This window comes from Eulemur rufifrons, chromosome 24 (assembly GCF_041146395.1).
Source record: "Eulemur rufifrons isolate Redbay chromosome 24, OSU_ERuf_1, whole genome shotgun sequence".
Lineage (NCBI taxonomy): Eukaryota > Metazoa > Chordata > Mammalia > Primates > Lemuridae > Eulemur > Eulemur rufifrons.
Genome location: NC_091006.1, coordinates 27,446,563 through 27,464,225, shown reverse-complemented (window position 1 = coordinate 27,464,225; position 17,663 = coordinate 27,446,563). Strand labels below are relative to the sequence as shown.

Here is a 17,663-nt window from a genome sequence, read left to right as displayed (position 1 = left end):
CATTTGGTAGCTTCATTTATTAAGTTACAGCATAGATGTGCAATGTTTAGCAGTACTTCTATGAGATAAGGCAGTGCAGCTTAATAGAATAATGATAAAACTTGGTGGGTGAGTATACCTTGGTTTGAATCCTACCCTTGCCACATAAGCAGCTATAACACGGAACAAGTTCTTAATCTCATTGACCCTCAATTTTTTCACCCACCTGTAAAATGGTAAGAATAATACTAATTTCTTAGGTTGCTAGGAAGATTGACTTACTGTATACAAAACACACTAAACTGTGGGTGCTCAAGAAATGGTAGCTGCTACCATTTATTAGTGTCATTATTACAGAATATAATTTTATATATATAGTTTAAAGCTGTATTATATTTTTCCTCAGTTTTATAGTTTGTGACATCACAATTCTACTCTTGGTTAAAAAAATTTACCTTGTTTTCTTTTACTTAATATAATACTAATTCTGATTAACTATGACAATCCAATACTACATAAATTGATAGTTACTTAAATCCAGTCTGTTTAGGTAAAACAAGTAAATATATTTCATGTTAATTGTGACCTCCCGTAAGCAAATGCTAAAATATTCACTGATATTAAGGCAAAATTTGGACAGCATAGATACATTTTTTACTTCAGAAGCCTTCTAAAATAATCCCTATGTAATGCCGGCAATCTTCTAAGCTCTGGAGATAAAATGGTTAAAAGATAACTTTCCTTATGATCTTAAACTATAATTCTAGTATTAGGAGACAGAAAATTTATTAATAAACTAATAATCAAAAAATATCAGATTGTGAAAGTTGGCAGAGAACCAAAAATGCAGTGATATAAAGTAGCCAGCTAGCTACTTGGGCTAAGTGCTAGAGAAAGACTACCTTTTTTTTTTTTTGAGGTATATATATATATATATATATATATATATTTTTTATTTCAGCTCATTATGGGGGTACAAAAGTTCAGGTTATATATATTGCCCATGGCCCCCCCCCGAGAAAGACTATCTTAAACATAGTGTAGAACCTGGAACATAGAAAGAATTGATTAATATATACATAAATATTATATTCATATATACATACACATATATACATACACTATTTACTATATGCCAGGTATGTGACATGTCAATGAACAAAAAAGACAAAAATTTTGTTCACATAGAGCCTCAAGTCTAATGTAGACATTAGACATTAAATGTCAGACATTAAATGGATAGACATTTAATATAAATATAAGAATTGTGTATCTTATATATCACATGGTGTTGTGGAAGATACTAATGACTGAGGGGGAGATAGGGTAAAGGGGACTGAAATTGTGACTGGCTTGGGTGGGTAGAATACATTTCTAGATAGGATAGTCAAGTTAGGCATGTTTAATGAGAAAAATATTTGAGCAAAAAGTTAAACAGATGAAGGGATTATGCATACCTGGATCTGGAGGAAGAGCACTTCAGGCAGAGAAAATAACCAGTTCCAAGCCCTAAGGTAGAAAGATGCCTGGCATTTAACGAACAGCAAGAGGACAAGTGTGGCTAGAATACGTAGGAGAGACTATTAGGAGATGAGATTATGGGGGCAGCTCAGATAAATGTCACCTAAGAATAGCTTCATGAACTCTCAGTTAAGATGCTCCTTCTTCAGTGCATTATTCTTAAATTCCCTTATATGTACAACTTTAAAAATATTTTTTGTGTAGTGTAATAAACATTCAAAGTACATAAAAAATGCTATATGGTACAATGAATTATTACCACTCTCCAGGTCAAATATTAGAATATTGGGGGGTGCTGCAGAAACCCTTTAACCCTTTTCAATCAGTAAGCTCCACATATAACCAGTACCGTAACTTTTAAGAGTATGTACATTTTGTCTTGCATGGGTTTGATACTACTCACATGAAATCATCCAGCATGTATTATTTTGTTTTCCTTCTTTCCCTTGTCATCTCTGTTACTGCAGGAGATTTTTTCTTTTTATTTTCATTGCTGTATAGTATTCTATAACTTACTCATCCATTCTACCATTCACAGACATTTGAGTTGTTCATAGTTTTCATCTATAATATTTAATCTTTCTATGAAGATTTGTGAGCATGTTGTGAGCATTTTTTTTTTTTTTTGCACAAAAAATAAGTGCAGATTTTGCTTAATCTGTCACATACTAGTCTAGCGGCTCTATGAAAGCTAAGATGTTTTATGTTTGCATTTCCCCTTTGCATCTCCTAGTTAGTATTTGGAAGGCAGTAGAGGATAATTAATATTTGTAACCGAGTAATTAATTAACTAACAGAACAAATGTGAGAGATTCGTTCCCTGCATTGTTCTTCTGTTTATTAATTGTTGTGTGTGTGTTTGCCAAACTAGGGAAAATGTGATATGCAACAATATTTCTGAAGAATAAACATGTTCCAAGATTCAAAAAACCAATTGTCTAATATTCTAAGATTAGCTTCTTCTATTATTCAAGGCGTCCAAATATATTTTCAACATAACCCATTTGTAGGCCTAGTTTCACAATCAGTAGTAGCAATATTTCCTATAATGATTTTATCCTTAGAAAAGCTTCTGAAAATACTGTTTCTTCCTCACAAGATTGTTAACACTTTTTTGATCCTTAACTCAATAAAATGGCAAAACAGAATAAGATAGGAAAAAAACTCCCCCAAGTGGGAAAATATTACAATGTTTTCTTGAATTATCTGACTCTCAGAAATACAGATTTAAGAATATCAATAATAATGTAAGAATTTTCAATTATCTATAAAACTTCCTACTGAAGCAATGAATAGGGGTGAATCCTCTACTTTTATCTCCTTCAAAAGAAGGAAAAGTCAGGAGAGTATATAATCTCTAAAATTGTATTGATCTCTAAAATTGTATTGATCTCTTCATAAAAGTGGTAGAAAATGTAAGTTCAGTAGCATCTTAATAATATTTTATGTTCTTTCTTAACAAACTCTTGCAAGGTTCTGATTTCTTAAACTAAATCTTTTGTTAATAAAACTGGCAACTTAATGCATATGGAAACATTCCTATTCCAATAAAAGTTACAGTGAAAATAATTTGTTTTACCCTGGAAACTAAAACTTTCTAATTCTAACTGTCTAGAGTACACTTCTATATATTAATATCTCCAACATATTTAAATTGGTATAGTACTTTACATTTATTCCTTTTTCATAGTTATAATTGTCTTTGGTATAGGCATTTAGGAATACACTTAATGAGAACCATGTATTACCATTAATGTTATTTCTAATGTTCTCATGCTTCTATACTGCAAGCATGTAGAAGTTGCTTATTTGCCAGATGCTAGAAACAAAGGTCTCATATAACTGTGACAGAAAGAAAAAGAATGATTTGTGTGAAAACTCCCTGCCTCATGAGTTCATTTCCTTTCTTCCTTCTCACCCACCCAGAGCCGAATCCGTAGAATGTGGAATGACACAGTCCGAAAGCAGTCAGAGTCTTCCTTTATTACTGGAGATATAAACAGTTCAGCGTCACTCAACAGAGGTAATTAGAAATGATTTTTCATATTTATTTTCTGAGTACTTTGAGAATTTCTTAAATGCATTGCTTTATTTTCGACTTCTGAGTCTGATAGGAATATTGCAGGGATATAAAACCTGTTTGAGTATAGCAGAGTATTTCGTAATTCATAAGCCACTTTTTTTAAAATCCTGAATTTTCGGGAAATCCTTTCTGAAAGGAAGTTAGAAGACGAGAAACTTCTTTTCCTAGTCATCTGCTACCGCTATAAACTGGTGAGCTGTCAGGGCTCATTGGAAGCAGTGAAAATGGGCAATTATGTGGCTATATAGTCTGCTAAGCATCATAGAGTTCCACATTGTCTCAGGTATAAAGCAATTTCATAGTCTTTGTGAAAGTAAAAATATACTGTCTAATACATACTTAAGGCAAGCTGTATACTTGGGGGAAAAATCATATCTAATCTTAATATCTAAAAGACTTATTTGGATAATATTCGATATTTAAAGATCTAAGAGGAAAAAAATACTTTTATGTATAGCATAATTTTTTTGTGTGTATGTGCTTGTGGTTAAAATGCTCCCTGGATGTCATTTAGATTTTTGAAATGAAGTTCCCTTAATCTACTGTTTTGTTTGTGGTTGAGTTTTTTTTTTTTTTTTCTTATTCTTTGCGCGTGTGCTTGCACTCTCTCAGTCCCTGTGGGTGTGGGTGTGGGGGAGGGTGTGTGGGTATGATTAGAATTAATTTGACTGAAATAAAAATGGCTAGATTTATGGAGAGCAAGAGGATACTACAGTCAGCAATGGGAAATATTTGCAATATAATTTTACGTGGGAAGGTGGCGTTTGTATGAACGTATTTTTAGGATCAACATTATTTTTTACCCCCAAACTAGAGTTATTAGTTTGTTTTCGACCTGTTTCTGTCAGCTTTTTGTTACATTTAATGCTAATTAAGAACAGATGATGTAATAATTATGGCTTATGATTAACAAAGACTCAGATGCTTGTGCTATTAATTATTTTTACTCAAGTAAGTTGCATCTAATTTATATAAAGGAAGTTAGGACAGGCAGTGTCCAAATTGAATTTGATACAGGGATCTATGTTTTAATATAATCTTAATTGAATTTCATATGCTATTTGGGCAATGATATATAGCAATAATGCAATGAGGATTTTAAATTATCTATATCACATTTGCTGGATTAGTAAGGACAATGAGTAGGAATATTCCTCCAAATATGAAGAAAATACATTGAAATAAAACAACTACTTTCTTGTATTTTGTTTCATTATTAGTTTTTCGTTATTTGCTAGAATACCTTTCTTTAGACAAACTCTCTCAAGCATTCTTCTCTTTTTCAATTTAATTTTAATCCTTAGTTTGTGACTATTTATTTAAATATTAGTACTACAATGTTCTGACATTGATTTTGAAATCATAAAGAAGAATTTACTTAGAAATGCTTCCAAGGCCTAGGAATTAATTTGCTTCCATAGTGACTAATTTTTCTTTATTCTTTAAATAACGTCATACATAGAGAATTTACAATATGTTCCTAGAAAGGAACGTATCTTTATCAATAGGATTTATTTTTAGATGTATCTTATATCCAGTGGTCACAGCAGCCATAGAATAATTGTTTAAACAAAGGATGAGGTAATTTAATTTTAATGGTGCACTGTTTATTTGCCTATTGTAAGGATGGATAAAATATATAAAATTATTATTTTGTCTAGTATTGCTATCTAAATTTGTATAAAAATAGCAAGCTACATAACTTTAGTAAAACCTACTTTAAATGGATAATTTTTATGATTTCACAGTCAATCACATTATATAATACTGCTATTTAGTTTCTTAGCTCCTTCCCAAGAATTTCATCAACTTGGAATATAGTGATATGTGGATGGCTGGATGAATGTGAATATATTTTAAAGCAAACAATATTTTATAATATATTAACTGGTCATATATTTAAGTCTGTTTATTAAAAGCTCTAGTTTTAAAAGATACCTCTAAACCTATTACAGGAAGGCTATAAAATTTTTTGTGACATGGAATAAATTACTTTGATGCTGACTTTGAGTAGTGGGTAGAGGGAGAAATTGAATTGATAATTTGCAGTGTGCCCAGGTAGTGATCTTTTTCATCGAAACACATACTCTTCCTTTCACTTAGTGACTTTAATGGTGCTAGAAATCATAGTGATCTTCTTTATTTCCTATATTAATTAACTACACCCCCTCATCACAAAATCCTAGTTTTATTCTCATCTCATTATTTTTTATCTTAGATGAGTGGAGTACTTAAAATTTTATTTCTTCATATTATATCTCTGAAGATAGTCTTTAACCTCCTTCTTTAATCTTATTTCCCAGGGTCCTATCTTCCCTGCATTCAGGCGTGTGTATCATATTTAGGTAGGTGACATCCAAGATTCATCTTTCCTGATCAACACCTTGGTCACTTCAGCAGCATAATTTTTCACTTCTGTTTTTTCAAAAGATTATATTCTCTATTATTAAAATAAAAATTAAAGATACTGCATCTGTACATCTTCATATATTCTATCTTCCCATTCATTCTTGATTTCTTCCAGCTAGCATTTTTTTTTAATTCAAACTCCATTTTCCTTTCTTTCTAAGTTAGATTCATTGAATCTCCTATTTTTGTCTTTGAAATGCTTCTGGCCCTTTAAAACTGCAAGTTGTTATCTAAAAATCAGTTCTATTTTTACTTTAGGTTTGCTTTCCTATTCATTTCACTGCCCAATTCATCAAAAGGGTGTTATTTTAAAATTTTGTATGTCTTATCATCTATTCTTAAAAATGAATCAATCATTATCATCTTTTGGATCCACTAAGAATGAAGAATCCACCGTGCAACGCAGAACTACTTCTCAATGGTTTTTATTTTTTTAAACCATCTCTAATATTCTGTTCTTGAACCAACTTTTTGCATCATATATATCAGATAAACTCGATTACTATTGGGATTTTACTCCTTGGAATCATGTGAAACCTTGGAAGATTTATTTATTATTTTTAGTGAGTATATTAACTCTTATTTATTCTCTTTGGAAGTTTATTGTTTGGTCACTTCATCTCTTTAAAACCTTCCATTAAATCTGTACTTTGAATATCTATTTTTATGAAGATGTTTCCCAAAATGTTTTCGATACATTTTCAAATATTTTTCTCAGTGTTACATACTCAGGCAAATCCAGAATTCCTTGAGGCCAATACTGCAGCACTACTACCAGGTTAACTTTACCGATGGCACTACATACGCTGGTAGAAGGAGCTTTAGAAGAGCTGTAAGGTGATGGTTGGTTACAGAGAGTTTCAACAAAGGTTCACTCTGAGCCAAACCCAAGTTTTCACAAACTCATGGGACCATTAGAGGGTTTATCCATTGGTTCAATTACATATTTATCATTTTGCTCATATTGTGAAGGTTTAGTCAGTGCTTAATTGCCGAGGTCCTCCCAGGGCGACTGGAAATCTAATCAAAATCCCTAGTAGCTCCGACTCCCTGGTAGTGGTGGAAACGATTTATAGCTAAAGTTGTCTTTCCAGCCCATGTCTCCTACCCATGATCTCTGCTCGCCAAACCTCATGGCGAACAATTTAGATTAACGATGCTTCTAGAACTTGTATTTGATAAAAAATGAAATGTTAGCTTAGAAATTTCCTCTGGCAGTTTAATTAATTGTTAAACATTTCTACTCTTTTTGTATCTTTAAATAGAAATTAGAATATTTTCTGAAATTAGGTTTTATTAGGCTTTATCTCATCATAAATATTATAATTACATTTCCCATTTTCTTTTTATTTAATTAGTTAGATTGTGGTCAGAAATTTCCATTTAAAAATCAACTTTTGCTAGGTAGCTCCTACCAATATGGAATCTTTGTTCAAATTATAAAAAGGTGCCCCAATCTCACTCCAGCTATGGATTTGTTGCAAAAATATGCCCTCTGAGTGGTAGAATTTAAAGAAGACATTATTTTTTCTTCTGGAACAATGGCTTGGCTAGCATCCTGGGTTTTTATTTCCCTCTAAACTCCTATCTTCCGTCTTGTCAACCTCCCACACAAGTTAATGTGATTTAGGTTTTTATGCATGGAGATCTAACCAGTAAGGCTTTACTGATTTAAGCCAAATTTAGTTATTATATGTAGGAAGATTGAGCTGTAGATGTGAAGCCCTTATTTATTAATGCTATGGATTCTCCTTTCAGGGTTCAGATCTGAATTAATCTGCACAAGCATTCTCAGTAAATTTATGTCATCCGTAAAAATTATGATTGCCTATGACAATGCATTTATTTTCATAGATTTTTAAAGGGTAAATTCTGGCTCTCAGCTAGTGGCACAACGACCTACTGAAAGGTGACCCCACCTGTTTGGAGCATTTTTGATACAAAGGGGAAAGATGCTGCCATCAAATAGACATTTGTACGTAGTTGATTTACTCATTGTAGTTTTAAGAAGGGACATTGATTAAAAGTCACTTTTAATCCAGTAGCTTTTGGCAAACTTCTTAACTTCTCAGGGTCTGTGCAATAGGGAAATAAATAGCACCCACTTCAGAAGGTCCTTGAGAGGAGTAAATAAGTTAATATATGTGAATTGCTTGCAACAGTGCCTAGAACATAATAAGAAATATTATAATAATAATTATCATTTTATTCAGAAGTTCACTTATATTTTCTAATAAATGAAGACTTGTCCTTGCCAGTGCTTTCAGGTAATCAGATATTAAAATTCATCATTCACTACTGAAGGTTTTGGTTTTTTTTTTTCCTTTTTATTTTCCAGCAGTAGGTGGGAGGAATGAGGGTGGTTATCTGAATGTCAAGTAAAAGAAATAATAATTTAGTTAAGATAGTGCTACCCTCGAGGCTAACAAAAAGAATAAATGAATAAAGCTAAATTGTTGCTTCTAAATTAGAAATTACATGCAAATTACATCTGCCTGGTTATATTTCCTACTTTTGATTTGTGACCATGTCTTAGCATCAAAGAAATAAAGGTGGTACATTTTTTGTCCCTACCTTAGATAATGATATAAGTGAACACTGCCTTCTCTTGTCTTCTGAGCCCTATCCAACCCTTCCGAAGCTTAGAGAACACTAGTTCAATTCAGATAGCCCTGCTAAATAACTAGTTATGTAGTGGAGCAGGGCTGTGACTCAGACTTGTTTTTAACTCCTGTCTTCTCAGAGCCTGTATTGTCTTTCCTGGGAGGTTGGTCACTGAGGCAAACGAAACTTTACAATAAATCACCTGCCATCTCATTAATATTCAGGCCTCTACACATATTTTGCTTTCATATTTTTAAAGAAAAATGCAAATGAAAAAATGTAAGTGGTGTTTTACTGTGATTAATGATTTATATAAATTAAAACTACTAGAGTGAAACACACATTCACTGCACTTTATTAATGTCAATAGATATAATTTGGCTTATATGCATAAAATATGTCATATTGCCCAAAAGCCTTGGTTTTCTGAAGGATTATAAAATCATTTGTTGTAAATATTAAGCAGCTTCTAATACAATCTGACATCTATTTAGGAAATTTGCAAAAACAGTTAATAATGTCCCTATAGTACTTACGTAGCTAACAAATCAGAGTAGCTTGTATAACAAACTATTTTTGTTTTAACAGGCATTATGATGATACGAATGCATATATAAATATCCTATGACATAAGTGAAGTTTTCTTTTGAGATTCACCATTATGTCTAGTATGTCTATAATTTTGTTCTTTTTATTCTTGGTGTGTAAATGAGGCAATAGTGTTCTGTGTGTTAATTTCTTTCCTTTGTATATGTCATCAATAGACATAATGGGAAAAGCAACAATAAAACAAGGATATCTGTGTCAGGAAAACCAGTTTAATAGCACAAAGGCAAAAAATAGGTCCAGATTTAAAAAGTGAGATGCTGAGTCAAATAGATAAACAATGCTATTAATATAGTGATTTTTAACCTGAGAAGGCCAAATAATTTTCAGAATGAACTCTCCATTTATGTGGCAAAATGACATCTATTGGATATTGATTTCCAGTCAGTCAGGGGCAAAGGTTCTTTCTCTAAATGCTTGGCAGAATCTGAAAAAGAAAAACTTTTCCATGCTTACTCAGCAAGTCCCTCTGACGCATTGCTTTCAACTTTGTCTGTGATATGACTTCTTCAAACAATCCAGTCTCTCAGAGCCAACCACACAAGTAAACGTGGCTTGAATGTACTATTATTATTATTATTTACTTAAAGTTTTTTATGCATCCCTTTGCAAAGAGAGTTTTTTATCTATGTAAATCCTCGTTGGGTTATTACCTTATTGCCTTACATATAGTTGATTTACATATTGTAATTCAAACAAGCTGCAGTGAGACACCTTGGTAACTTCTAAATGTAAGTGCTGTAGAACATTTCCACTTAGCTTGTACTGTTGATTTATATAAGTTACTGAGGATGAAATATTTCAAAAAAAAAAAAAATGTCTTTTTTAGGGTTAAATACAGAGATTCCAACACAGGAATTGCTGATACTCTTTTTTTCTAATAGAACACAATATGCCTCTTTATAGTTCTTGATAAATTTGGTGTTTCTCCTTTCGCATGTGCGTGGCTATCATTTGCATGTTGTACTCTGTTCATTATTCATTATCTGTTTTCTTTATATCCATGAAGAAACTGGGTTTCTTGGTAATTAAAATAACTTGTCCAAGATCACACGGCTAGTAAAGGACAAAATCTAGATTCCAAACAAGATATTCCTGACCACCTGATAACAAAAATAGTCATATTTTTCATATAAGTTTTCATGAAGCTTGTTGAAGATTAGATTATAGATATATATTTTTCAAGAATGTATTTCAAAGTTTCCTTTATTTTTATTATGTAACATGGAAATTAAATATTCTTAACAGTGCATATTCACATCCTTATTTCTTAAATTTCTAAATATACTATTAATTTGCTTCCATTTTATAAAACTATTTGATAGGGAATATATTGAATTACTATTCATATTACTCAATTGTAGGGCTTAGGTTGTAAGAAGAATTTCATTGTCATTCTTCTTTTCTTCCCTGGAAGCTTTCAAATATTTTATTGGTAGAATACTTTTTTCTTTAATTTTAAATTTTTATATTTTAGTAAAATGATGAACATTTTGGTCAGGGCAAAAATTATGTTAAAAAATAGGGAAGGCTCGGTGCAGTGGCTCATGCCTGTAATCCTAGCACTTTGGGAGACCGAGGCAGGAGGATTGCTTAAGGCTGGGAGTTCAACACCAGCCTGAGAAGAGTGAGACATCATCTCTACAAAAAAATAGAAAACTTAGCTGGGCATGGTGGCATGTGCCTGTAGTCCCAGCTATTCAGGAGGCTGAGGCAGGAGGATCGCTTGAATCCAGGAATCTGAGGTTGCTGTGAGCTATGATGACACCACTGCGCTCTAGCCTGGGCAAGAGAACAAGACCCTGTTTCAAAAAAGAGAAAGGAAAAAAAGAAAAAAAAAAAAAACAGGTGAAAGACTTCTGCCTATAATCATTTCGTAATAGAAAGGATATAACTTTTCCCAGATCTTTGTACTCCTACATTTGATATTCCTTGAAACTGTGTTATTTTCTGCCAGGGCAATACAGTAATGCCTGGAATAAGTAGAAAATATATTTCAGTTGAAATTTCAGTAAAAATGTTACAAATTAAGCTTCTTATCACTTTTATGTGCTGAGTCTGGTTTTAACAAAAACCATGAAATGCTTTATAATTAAAAATCTAAAACCAAGCAAACCCTGAATTGTTTCTCTCATCTGGAAAACTGTTCCTACTATATTATAAACATAAGAGTTGTGATGATATAAATGCCATATATGAAATTCAAAGTTAACAAAGTCATTTGTTCAAATTATTTTTCTAAGGAATAAGCTATATTAATGTATATCTGTTACGCTGAAGTAAATAGGAGTTAATTCAATTACATGAAAAATTAAAAAGTGAAAGTAAGATATATGTGTAGCAATAAAAGTCCTTATTGGAAAAAAAAGATACTTAAATTGTCATTCCCAGTAATTGCGTAGATTCCAATTAAACTAGCTCCTTTTGAATTGCATACACAGGCTTGCACTTTGTATAGCTCAGCCTTATATACTGCATGCCATTTAAAAGTAAGTGTTTATGTGCTAGGTTCCCCTATGATTTTCATAAGATTTCTTCATAATCCATCATTATACGGAATGTGGATGCTTCAGAATGTAAGACAAGTTAGCTAACACTTTCATAAAAGGTAATTTACAACCCTAGAAATCACTGGAGAATTAAGAAAAAGTTGAGAAGATTTATAAATTGAAAGAAGATAGTCAATCTTGATTTTAAAAAGTAGAAACAATATGTTTCTTGAATTAGCCTCAATAGATAGAACAGAGTTGATTATAGTCATATGATAAAATAAACCTTCTCTGAACAGCATTATAAAAAAATCTCTTTATTCATGGAATCTTTGTTTTAATTCATATTTTTTTCAGGCACACTTTTTTTCAAATATAAGTTCCAATTTAAAAGCTCAAGTTTTAGTCAAGACAAACCTTCTGCATATAAGATTATATAATTTGCAAAATATAAAAATTATGCCAATATTGGGTAGTGAGTTATACTAAAAATCATAGTTTCTTCACTTTGGTAAATTATTTTATATTAAATAATTATACTTTCATTTGTTCTGAAGTTTTATTCAGCAAAAATACATAAATAATGTTTGATTTACAAATAAATATAGATATGAGATTGGCTATATACCATCAGCAGATTATCAAGAAAGAATCTAATTTAGAGAAAATGAATTGAGTTGCTACTGTGGGAATAACGACAATTTTCTTTTTCTTTTTTTTTTTTTTTGCTCAATGCTTTTGATTAAGTAGAAAGAAGTGTGGTTTACTGGCATTTTGCCTGTGGTTAAGCCAAATTGAGCTGTTATTTTTAGGCTCAGTATTCTTTGTTTTGAGTAATATGCTGAAGTATTCAAAATGTCTAAGTTAATAGAACACAGAAATACATGTTCTTGACCACAAAAGGTAAGCTTTAGAGAAGAATAAATGATTAATATAGATAGGTTCATCGCTTCTACTACAAACCATCCACTTCCTCTGTTGAGAAGCAGATTCACCAAACATTCCAAGTTGCAGTCCTACCACTGTTGGCTTAAGCAGTTAGAAAACTTAAGATCTCTGAGCAAGTTTGCTTTCAGCTAAATATGTGAAAAATGTCATTGAATATATCTAATGACATTAGTTTCTTCACCTGCAACATGCTGGGGGTGTGTTGTATAATATGGATAAAATATTAAATGTAAAAATAACAACATTTTAAAACTTTCGGGAAAAAACATAGTTTAGATTTTATATTAAGTAAGGAGTTCTTAAAACCAAAATAACAAGATCACAAAGTATAAGAAAAAGACAATAAGGTTGCTGTCTCAAAATTTAAACAATCCTCCTTACAGGTAGGGCATTGGGAGAAGGGGTAAACAACAAAGATAACAAAATGTTAGTGCCCATATTATATATAAAAAAGTTCTACAAATCAGTAAAGAAATCAACAGCCCAATATAAATGTAGGCAAAAGATAAGAGGAGGCAACTCACAAAGAAGAAACCCTAATGGCCAATAAACATGAGAAATTACCTCTGTCTCTGATAACGAGAAATGCAAAGTATAACAGCGATAAAAAATATCATTTCATACTCTCTCTGACTGGCAAAAATGTCAGTCTGACAATACTAAATCCTAGCAAGAATTTGAGAAATACGCACTGCTCCTGGGAGTGTGAATTTGTCCAAACACATTTGACAGCATTTTTGCAGTATGTTGTAAACCGAAAATGTGCATATGACCCAGCAATTTGATAAAGTATTTACTGTACAAAAACTCATGTGTCTGAAAAAGAAGACACAGATAAAGCCAATTAGTGTGAAATAAAGGGAATATAAAATGTAATTTTTAGGGTTCCCAACTCTACAGCTTTGGATTTATATACTAAAATAAAGGCAACATCTCTGAATTCAGAATATTTCATTTTATATGGAACCAACAATAACATAATCTGTACTTTGAAGAAAATGTGTCATTGAAATCCATATTAATAGATTCCCATTGAATGAATTAGCTATTAAAAGAAGCTGAAGTATCTCCAAACCATTTGAATGAAATTTAATAGGCAGGTTGATTAAAATTTAATAGCAAACTTGTTGGCTATTAAAAGTGCACGATGTGATAAATCAAGATGTCAGCTCTTCAATTTATGACTTCAGAAAAAAATGATGAAATAGCTCTTGGCTTTGAACAAAATATTTCTTCTTTGACACTTTGTAATTTCATTGTTTGAATTAAAACATTAAAAATGTAAACTTATGGTTTCTGTGGTTTTTAAAGTTATTTTATGTAACTTTTTAAGGGTATCGTGCAGATCCCATTAGTTTTTTTTTTTCAAATAAATGACTTGATCTTGATTTATATGGTTACTATTTTATTAATGTAATGTAGCCTTATGAAGTTGAACTAATATTTTTTCACTTTCTGCAGATTGTGTATATATGTTGTTACTGTTTTGTTACAGAGAAAAGCAAAAAATAGGAAACAAAATACTTAAATAGAAAATTCCTACTAAATTAGTTCTTCATAGTTCTAGAAGCCTCTTCTGTTATTTGCTTTTATTTTATTGGTTTATTTTATATAAGTTAACACATGAATATGAAAAAATAATTGAATATTAACAAAAATTATGTGGGAAAAGTTAATGAACTCTTAGAAGGCTTCTAATAGAATCTTGAGGGGATAGGATCCTTAAAAAAATTTGAAAATCACCGATTTAAATATGTTTAAGTAAAACTACCAGAGTCATGTGAGACCTTGAATAAATTATAAATGTCTTGGCCTATGTTTCTTTATTTATTAAATGATGGTGGTAGATTAGAGGATGTTACAGTCTTATTTAGTTCTAAATTCTGAGTTATAATGCTATATGACAGGTGATTAGGTGATACTTATATACATAATTTGTACTTTGAGTACTTCTGATTTATGTTTTCCAGTTTTCTTATTTATATTGTAGTTCACTCACTAAGAAATTTATCTCTCGGCCGGGCGCGGTGGCTCACGCCTGTAATCCTAGCACTCTGAGAGGCTGAGGCGGGTGGATCGCTCGAGGTCAGGAGTTCGAGACCAGCCTGAGCAAGAGCGAGACCCCGTCTCTACTAAAAATAGAAAGAAATTATATGGACAACTAAAATATACATATACAAAAAATTAGCCGGGCATGGTGGCACATGCCTGTAGTCCCAGCTACTCGGGAGGCTGAGACAGGAGGATCGCTTAAGCCCAGGAGTTTGAGGTTGCCGTGAGCTAGACTGACGCCACGGCACTCACTCTAGCCCGGGCAACAGAGTGAGACTCTGTCTCAAAAAAAAAAAAAAGAAATTTATCTCTTTTTTTCTTTATACCCATTCTCTTAACTCTTTGTAAAGGAAATAAAAGCCATGGGACCCTTTCACCAGAAAGAAATGCAAGCATGTTTGTGTGCACAATTCCGCACACTGACAGATACCCAGGGCATTTTACATGTAATTTTAAGGATTTCACAACTGCATAGATATCTCCCTGTGAGAGATCCCTTACCTTGAACTGAAGATAGTATTCTAAATCTATACAAAATACTATCATTAGAGAGACTAATTTTACCTTAAAACATGAAGTCTCCATAAAGGGCCAAAATGAAGGTCTAAAGACAAAAATACAGAGTCATCACTCAGTAGTAGCTCTGCTTTATACAAAACTCTGATTTATATCTGTTAATATACATAGTGAAAATGACTTCATAAAAAATGTTTTGTCAAACCAAAGGAGAGAGAACCATGAGTTACTGGAATGGAAGATATTACGGAAGAAAGAACCATCAGGGTAAAACTATTTTCTTAGGATAAAACAAACGGAACATCTGCCATCCTATATGTTTATAAATAAGAAGAAGTTGAAAATTGAGACATATTGCTATGTGACTATTGAAGAATGGTTGGATTCAGTTGGTTCATTAGATCACCAAGGTCTGAAATGATAAAATTTTGGCCATCCAATATGACTAAATAAGAATGTAAGCACATTTTTTAAAAAACGATGTGTGAGGGCAGAGCAGAGTGGCAAGTTTAGTTATTTTAAGAGCTTTTCAATATAGTTTTGTTAGCCTGCTGTCAAGAAGCAGCGTTGTTTGAATTATGTTCTGAATGATATAGATTCAAGTGAGATCCAACTTTCATCCTTTTTCAGATACGCTTTTTACTTCACTATCTCAAAGCACTCTGATCTGCCTTAGATTTACAGTCCTCAGTTACATATATCACCCTGAACCAGCCCAGACAATGCTGTCATTCAGCGCTTCCCAATGTCAAAACACCTATTTTTGTAAGGAAAGAAATATCACAGTTTTATGTTAAAGTGTACATTTGAAAAGACTTGTTATTGTTCCATTCAAAATTCACTCATTCAAAAACTTTTATATTGGTATGCATCTTCAGGTATAAATAAAGTAAAAAGAATTCTTAAATAGTCATTTAAAAAGTATGATTTTACACTTAATCCTTTTCAGTGGCATTAGGGTCTGATTTTGTGCTTGGCCCTTTATTGACAGCTATGTTGATAATTCCCATATGTTGAAATTCAGTCTTAATTCCCTTTCTATGGTTTTTATTAGAGAGCTTACCCTTGTTTCTTATAGCAATTAGGCAGGTATGACTAGACTATAGCCAAGATTTAGTAAGTAAGAGTAAGTAGTAATTAAGGACTAGCTATTTTTACAGAGCCACTGTATATTTAACCCCAATCTGAGCTTTTTGCACTGAGTCATGGCAGGTGGTGGGTTTGCTTTTTGTTTTTGCTGTTATTATTATCTGCAGTTAGCATTCGGGTAGCATTTTATATTTCCAAATAATATATGATTGTTTATTTCTGCTTTAAAAGTTCCAATAGTGTAGTACCTATTTAGAAGGAAATAAAGAAAACACAGTAATTAGGAAGTGAGCACTTGGCACTCTGAAAAAATTTACTCAATTTATAACACTACTCATAATTGACAAGTTGACTGTGTTTAGTTTTATATTTTCAAGATGCCATCGATTTCATGTATTTTCATTAATTGAGCAAATATTTATTGAGCTCTAGGAACTCTTCTAGACACTTGGTGTAGAGCAGTGAAAACCCGTGTGTATTCTGTTTTCCTGGGGCTCACATTCCTGCAAAAAGTAGCACATAAACATTCCTTTCACATATGCAATGTTGTAACCATCTCCCAGTCCCCTTTACCCCCCAACAAGAAAAAGAAAAACCTGCCAACCTATTTGTGTCCTCAAACTGACTAACCAGTAAGCTTAACTTTTCAGCTGAGAAACAGTGACAGATGGTCTGTAAACACTGAACTTCTTGGAAGTCTTCAGCAATTTCACAGCTATTAGAAGGGAAGTTTACAAGTCAGGAGATAGTTGGAAGGAAGAGGAAGAGACACAGTAGACAGAATCCTGGAAGATAGTACCAGAATTCAAAGTGACCTAAGTCAATTGGGGAAACAGCCAAAAGCAAACAGGATAGACTTCAGCAAAGACAAGTGAAATGTAGTGCAGCTATAGACAAAAGACAAAAGCAACTTTGCACATAAAAGATGGAGGAAGACAGATTCTGTGCAAGTTTTTAGCTAAAAGATCTAGGCGTTGGCAGCAAGCTGGGTTTGTTTTCAGCACTGTCAGTGCTACCATTCAAGAATATAATTGAAAAACCTATTTAGTGAGTGTGAACTGTAGGAAACGTGATAGTATCTCCTAGAAAAATTACACTTACTTGGAATGGTGATAGGAAGAATGACCTCTAGAGGTCACTCCAAGATTATTTCCATGGCTATCCCAAGCCCTGAATAGCCATGAAAGATACTGACTCCTTACATTAAGTAGATCAAAGAAGGGCTAATTGTTTGATTACTCAGACATACCCCTTATTCTTTCATCTGAACAACCCATAGAGCTTATCTATATATTTATGCTCTTCACAAAACATTAATTATCAAATTCCATTTCCTTCTCTTTTGTTCCTGCTACCAAAGCTCTCAC

General features: G+C 32.3%; 1 protein-coding gene across 18 annotated transcripts in view; it reads left to right on the top strand.

Annotated features, from left to right (window-relative positions):
* Window positions 1-17,663, top strand: part of ADGRL3 (adhesion G protein-coupled receptor L3) — a 442,010-nt gene that overhangs the window by 412,473 nt on the left and 11,874 nt on the right. For all 18 annotated transcript variants that reach the window (XM_069458531.1, XM_069458535.1, XM_069458534.1 and 15 more), the window contains one exon: window positions 3,427-3,523. In XM_069458531.1, the coding sequence (XP_069314632.1) occupies window positions 3,427-3,523 (97 nt within the window). The remainder of the gene's footprint in view (window positions 1-3,426; window positions 3,524-17,663) is intronic.